Source organism: Leptosomus discolor, chromosome 1 (genome assembly GCF_034619465.1).
Source record: "Leptosomus discolor isolate bLepDis1 chromosome 1, bLepDis1.hap2, whole genome shotgun sequence".
Taxonomy (NCBI): Eukaryota; Metazoa; Chordata; class Aves; order Leptosomiformes; family Leptosomidae; genus Leptosomus; species Leptosomus discolor.
The window spans coordinates 25,566,441-25,573,933 of NC_141391.1; the positions used below are offsets into that span (position 1 = coordinate 25,566,441).

General features: G+C 43.7%; 1 protein-coding gene across 1 annotated transcript; it reads right to left on the minus strand.

Moving 5' to 3' along the window:
• Positions 1–6,253: 6,253 nt before the first annotated feature.
• Positions 6,254–7,237, minus strand: LOC104350480 (putative tRNA methyltransferase 9B). Its single transcript, XM_009956330.2, has one exon. It carries the CDS (start codon positions 7,235–7,237, stop codon positions 6,254–6,256), a length of 984 nt encoding a protein of 327 aa, XP_009954632.2.
• Between the last annotated feature and the right edge of the window lie 256 nt (positions 7,238–7,493).

The following is a 7,493-nucleotide window of genomic DNA, read 5'->3' on the forward strand; positions in this document are numbered from 1 at the left end:
GCAGAAGGAGCCTGAAGTGTGTAACTTCACCTCTGACACCACTGGCCTGTCTGCATTTCTTCTAGCAGAAGTGCTGGGGCACCTATCACCACCTCTGTCTGGGCACCCTCTTGGAGCTGACCTTCAGCCCTGTCCCAAGACATGGAGTAGATGTAGGCCTTTCGCTATGGAGCCCTAGCCTCTCAGGAACAAGACGCTATGAGATGTCATCTAAAATGCTGGGCAACAGCGAAGGTTGCTGTTCTCTGCTTCCCTGCAGTAACGCAGTGCTGGGAGTGTCCTTGCTGCCACACCAGAGCGCTCTGTCAAAATCAGTCATGGTCCAGTAGCAATACATGTGGGTATCTCGGCAAGACAGGAGTACCTGCAGCTTGGAGGAATGTCTGTTTTCCTGTGTCAAGCGAAACCTCTGCCTTTGATACAATGAAGTATTCTCAGGAATGTGTTTCTGATAGTCCTTTAAGTGACTTTCATCTCTTAATCAAAATTACAACTTCTTAGTCCCATGGAAGTCCTGCAGTTACTTTTAACTCTTTCTTGGAGACCATGTCACAGAAGCTAGTCAATCAGTATTACTCTTTTTCTACACCAACTTCTCAGCGTTATTCCCAAAGTAATTTCACGCCATGATAACTGCTGGAGTACAGGTTCCTAGCTCCACCTTCCTCGTTCATGCTATCTTGAACTGCTCTGCTTTACAGCCACCAATGCCCAGATCCTCCTGCCCAGCACAGTCAGTGCTTCCCACCCAGAGTGTTGTCTTCAGTTCCCTAGTGTCCAAGAACTCCTTTTTTTCCTGAAGACACCCCAGATTCAGTAGCTGTAGTCCTCCATCCAGGCTTAAATCTTCTCATTCTTAAACTTCCGTACACCCCCTTTTCTGCCACTCTGGCACCAGAGCTGCCCCTTTTTCCCCCAGGCCCCAGCATGTACCTGTTCTCATTCCAGTCTCTTTGGCTGGACCTGGCCTTGCCCAGGATAACAGTTCTTCAGTAACCTTTCCTGTGAAAGACAAGGTCTGCCTCCTCCCTCTGGTGCTGTAGATTGGAAGGGACCTCTGGAGGTCGTCTTGTCCTCTGCTCCAAGCAGGTCCAGTGACACCAGGTTGCTCAGCCCTCACCAGCTGAGGTTTCAGTATCTCCAAGGACACAGAATTCACCATCCCTCTGGGCAGCCTGTTCTACTACCCTCAGAGGGAAAAATTTTTCCTAATTTTCTAATTTCTAAAAACTTCTAATTGGTACCTTCCTTCACATATCTGAGCTCAGTCAGGAGATGCCCACTCACGCGTGTTGACCTCCTGCCACATCCACTCAGCTTTCTGCATGTGAAATGGAGCGTTCCTGTGCTTGGAAGAGGTTGTGCTCCAACATGCAGTAGATCAGCAGCCTGCAGTAGAAGACATTTTCAATTTTTATTTACAAAGCTGTGTAGAGATATCTGAATAATCGGGTGAAGGAAAAGCGCTGGTGGGGAAAACAAAAAAGCTGCTGGACTATATGGGGAGGAAGCTTGAATTTTACTAGACAGACCGGTTTTGTAGAAGGTGCCTTTTCTGTTCAGGTTCCCATAAAGGCTCTACAGCCAACTCTGGCATGGCTTACTGTTACCTTTCTTGGGTATTTTTAACCTATTTTCAAGCCACTGTATACAGTTACAAAGAGGAGAGCCCACATACATTTTGTGTATGGGGCAACTGAAGACTGAGAGGTGGAGATCTACTCTACTGTCCTGCTCCCTCTTTCGGCTGAGCCAGTATTTCCCCAAAAAATTTTTCTTGTTTTTGCCTGGAACAATTCACTTTGCTGTATTAAATGTGATGCTTTTAGTTGAAAGTCTGTGACAGGCAGTGAATGGCACAGTTTCACTCTAGCTAAATGTTGCCAATGTGGGCTTTTGCTGCAAGCAAGCTGGTGTTCTTTTTTAAACTTGCAATAGCGTGTTCATGTCAAATGATTTGTTGTGCCAAATTATGAAGGCGACACTTAGCACAGTCCTGGTCACAATGAGATCTGAAATGCTGGTAAAGCACACGTTTTGAGAAATCCATGGAATATTTTCTGTGCTTTTTACCACTTGGAATCCTTCTGCAAAATGTTATTTTCAGTCTTGAGTGAGAAGGAAGGAAAGGAAATCAGGAGCCCCATCAAAGAGAAGAAAGAAAGAAGTCAGAATGACAAAGCAGACAAGGACAGATCCTGGGGGAAGACAGGTATACTCATTAGTTGTATTTACATTTCAAAGACGAGTTAACTGCGGTGTTCTCAATCATACCCTACACTTGGGTTCCCTGCCACACACCATGAATAATAAATGCACTTTGGAGGATAGAGTAAGTGACCCAATAGGCTTCTTCCACTTTTAATTTCACGGGCGATCTTAATTTGAGAGGTCAGTACAAAAGCCTATGGTAAGTGACAATCTTAGGCCAGTAATTACTAATTAAAACAGAAGACAAGATGCTGGCTAAGGCACTTTCAAATAGATCACAGATAACCTTGCAGCAGCTGATTAACTCAAACAGAACATCTCCTTAGGTGATAGCTACCAAATGATACTTGGAACAATTTTTAAAATTAAAAAGGATGAGGGAACTGGGTTTGTGAAACTCTTGGCTGAGTTTTCTCTGGAGAAAGAATTTTGATAATAAGTGGGATTAGCTGTTTGCCAATTAGCAGACAATTAGAAGAAAGACATTTACCCAGTGGGCAAAAATCTTTTGTGATAGATTCACACTCATCAAACCTGTTTATGCCAAAGGAGAATAAACAGTGCCGCGCTCACAGCGTCTTATGTCTAGTGATGTGAGCAGCACCGGCTGCTGCTACCGTGCCAGCTTCACGTGGGCTGCATGGGACTCGATGCGACAGTGCTTAATGTGGCAAGCACAGAACAGAAGCCCCCAAGCTGTGTTCGTGGATCCTGGGATGGCTGTGGACGATTTCCCAGGGGTCCACAAAAGAAATTAGGAACAGCACAGCAACTGTCTGTGGAGAAAACCGAGAAGTTTCTGACACTGGGGAATTTTTAGGGACCTGCAAATCAGAAAAAGTGAAAAGACATTGGTTTTATTAATATTGGTATCTGTAAAGGTGATCATCATTGGTAGATCAGAGATAGGGTGAGACATTGAAAGCTTTTCTGAAAGTGTCCCTTGGACAGGTGAGGCCTCAAACGACCATAAATTCAGAGTGGCAGATGCTGTAAAGAAGTGCTGAGATAGGCTGCTGCTTTTTGTCTTCTTTTTTCCCAGCTTAACAATGTACTTTTCTGCATGTTCCTAGAAAATAGGGTTATGTAGGCAGCACTGCTTGGCCAAAAGGCGGAGTGGGGGACAAATCTGTCTGATTTTACTGTTGTCCATGCCTCTTTTTTCCATCTTCAGAACTTAAAAGATTCCTAGGTAGGATCCATCTCTCCTAAATAAAGCACCCCTGAATTGGTGTTTAAGGCTGAGCTCCTCTCCTTCCACAAGCAATGGAAAAAGATGAGCAGGTGCTGAACATGAGCTCTCTAATCCCAACAGATCCTCAAGGTGTATTTCATGGTTCATCCTCTAAAGGGGCTATTTCTTGCCATTAACTCCACAGGCAATATGGTGCACAAACTCAGACTTACAGACAGATCTATGGTCTAGATGCCTAAATGAAGCCAGAAAAATTGTACCTTTCTATTCTAAAATCCAGCTCAGAACAGCAAAGAGCACAAGAGGAACATAAATTAGGACCAAGCACTGCTCAGGAGTGCAGAGCATTTCCCTGCTGTATCCCTTGGCGCAAGGTAGGCACTACCCTGAGGACTACAAAGGCAGACTGTGATGTGGAAATGAAGGAATGAACTCAGTCCTGGTTTTGCTACTGGCATCCTGATCAAAACGAGAATTTCGAATAGAGCTTACGGCTTTATAACATTTGTGACATGCAGAAATGTGAGGAAGTATTAATACATGATCCTTCCAACCAAATCTATGTTTCTACTTTCTTTCCCTGCCTAGTCAGGGTCCTGTCCTGGGGCAGCCTAGTTTGCAAGAGGCTGAATTTACTCTGATCCCAGGAAGCACTCGGCACCCTCCAGGGACAACCATCTTGAGTGGAAGCCATCCCTGTGGAAGCAGGTCTAACCCATGCCTTAGGCAGCACTTTGCTATAGCAGAAGTGGTCCTTTGCAGTTGGTTTCTCTCAAAACAAGGACATTAACTCTTTGTTGAAGGGGAGGGTTGCTTTTGGAGCTGCTGACAGTTGTCCAGAGATTAAAATTCCTTCCGGTTCGGCTAGTACTGTCCCTGTGAGACGGATCTTGTTTGGGAACACTTGACCAGGGGTATCAGCATTAGGAGAAATCTAGTGGTGACTCACTGCAGCCTAGGGAAGGACTGGAGACGATGAGTGCCTTTTGTTCAGGAAATGCTGGAGCAGGCTAAAACCTTCCAAGACCAGTCAGGTTCAGTCAAAATACCTGTGTTCCCTTCTAGAAGAACTAAACATCAGGTGTGCTTGAAGGCAAGGACTGGCAGCTACGATCCAAGGCATTTTTCTGGTGCTTTGTATGGGTTAACAGTCTGTTGAACTGTAGGAGCAGACATGATGGAGAGGCTCAGAGCTGCAATGTGCCACTGCTGCTGCTGCTGCTGCGTAGAGCAACCTGAAGCTGCACTGAAAAATAGGGAGGTGCTGTCGAGTCTGGGTGATGGAAAAAAGCGTACAAAATGAAGGGAACAGTGTTGTCAGAGCTGAATGGCAGCTTTTTTAGTTTTTTGTGATTTTTGTGACTGAAAATTATTTTCTTCACTTGCGCAATGATATTAACATTTAGAGGGGGAAAAGGAGCACTGCAGAGGCAGTCATTACACATGGAGGAGGCTGATTAGTCCCTCTGGCTTTTCTACCTGAAAATACATGATGTACTACGATACTGCCGACGTGAACTCCATGGGAGGAAGTAAAGGAAATGTGATTACAGATATTATATCCAAATTGAATTAAAGCTGCATTAAAAAACTCAGATTACTGCATGGTTCCATGCTACGTTTGAAAACAGGATATGCATCTGCTACTGACAGACACGTAAAGAACATGCAGGGGCTTATTTCTCAGAAAACAAGTTTGATCTCTGACTTGCTGATTCACAAACCCACAGAAACAAAGGGAGGAAGTAAAATTCCAGACAGACCTCCCCAGAACACAAATAATCATCAGCAAAGCAGCCGTGTTGCTTGGGATTTTTGTTCGTTTTTCTTCCAAGTATTTACTGTACATTGCAACCTTAAGCAAAGTTGCTTACCTCAGTCTCTTTATATATAGAAATTGGATAATGAATCTGATCTTCTTTGCAAAAGGTGAATCTGTAGATAAAAGCATTAGTATTGCATGCTGATGTTAATGTTTTCTCAGTTGATTAGTGGTCACCGGAACACTTTTCTGTGTTATGCTCATTCACTGTACAGATTTAAATGAGTTATTAAATCCTTCTGACTCATCCTAGTTTTGCTGACAGGGAGAAAGAGCAATCTAGGCTTAAGCATACATGTCAAGCTCACTTTTAAAACTATTTTTTGGAGCGGGGGGGTTATAGTGGCATATATGGAGGCAAGTATCTCTTTGCTTTCTTGGCTGTGACTGCTACAAGTCAATGAAAAAGATCTCTAGACTGTGACAGTATCATGAGTTACTGTCTCTGCCATGAGGGCTCTACAGACCTAGTAATTCTCATAAAAGACTGTCTGTCTGGTATGACTAGAAGCATCACATAGGCTGACAAAGTGAACTGTAATAAAATAGTGCATCTTTCAATTACTTCCTGTGTTATGTTACATCAAGTGGCAGAGTACAATAAATTTTAAAATAAAAAGTTGACATGAATGATTATATAGTTATAAATGAAAAAAGACTTTTAATGCACATGTAAAACCTAATTCAGCAATCACGTTCCAACTGTATTTTACCTATTTTCAAGCAACAAAACACAGCTGGCAGCTGTTTACAAAAAGGGGTCAGTGTACTACAATGTACTCAGTCTGAAATAATAACTCCAGGAAAAAAAATTTCAATAGAGATGTATTTTAAGAACAAAATCAAAGAAAACAAAGTCACAGAACCTAAGAGTTTCAAAGTAGTCTCCTCCTCATACATCCCCCTCTCCCCAAAACAAACCCAAGGCTATAAAAAGCTTCAGGAAAGATTTTCAAAGGCGCTGAGCTTCCAAAAGGAAGAAAGCCCCTAAGTATTCTTTGTGCATTTCAATAAGGAAATCTCCCCTAGATCTTCCACACTTCAGTCTTTTCTGCGATCACGCACCAATTGGCATGGTCAAAGTATGAAAGAGTAATATGTAGCTCAGGAATATGACGCTCTATCAGCTCAGCCAACTCCCCTTCTTTAAAAACGTGGTAGTACCTCAGCCAGGCCCCACCAGGACCCCTCTGCTGCTGGCTCTGCGTGGTGCAGGTGTGCTCATTGACTGCTTTCTGCAGAGAAGAGCCTGTTCGCTGTTTGTTCTGAGGTTGGCAGCAAGCTCCTCGTTTCAGGTGATGGTCTATTTTAAGTTGTTGTCTGACAGCTAATTCTTTCTGATGTGAAATCAGGTCAGGTAAACACACTCCGCTGCAATCGTGAAGAGTATCTGCAGCCATAGGGAGCTGTATAGTTGCTTGCCCTAATTCTGAATAGCAACTTCTAAAAGCCTTCGAGCAGCGTGGCATGGGCAGCACAGGTTTAACAGCCACTTCAAAAGCTGCTGTATTTTCAAAACTCGGTTTGCAATGCAGAAAAAAGTCAGAAGCGCGTTTCAGAAAGCCACGCTCTCTGTTTTGTTCAACTTTTTCTCCTCTGTTTAATTCATTCAGCTGAATACCATAATTGCAGTATCTAATGAGCTCTTCTTGGTGCCACTGATCACCTAATACCGAGTCAAGTGATCTTGAGAACAGAGACCATCTCGGAGATTTCTCTAACATCGTGCACAGCGCTTTCTTCTCCCCTCCACAGGATGAGCTCCTTGCTGTCCCGTGTACCTCTGAAGTCCCATCCAGCTTATGACAGGGCTGGTTCAAAGCCAGTTCTTTGTCCTTGTGAAGAATTGATTTTTGTACTCCACATGAGCAAGGCTCACCCAAGGAGCAGGAAGGAGGTGAAGGATCCCAGGGAACAAAGACGTCTTGCTTTTCAAATCTTCTGCGTTTTTGCTCCATTGCCCACACATATATCATTATCTGGCCTCCTACTCTCAAGATGCGAGCCATCTCTTTTATTGCTCGCATGCGCCTCTCTTCCGTTGAAAAATGGTGAATCACTAGAACAGAACAGATAAGGTGAATAAGTGTCCCTCGAGGCACTAATGAATACAGAGTATAAGGACAGAGACTGGCTCTGACACACTGGCAGCCGGTGGTTTGCACCACAGGAATACATCATTTATCTTCCATTGTGCTACGTGTTATTGTACTATCGCTAACACCTCTAACATTGTACTATCTCTAACTCTAAAGTTCATAACAC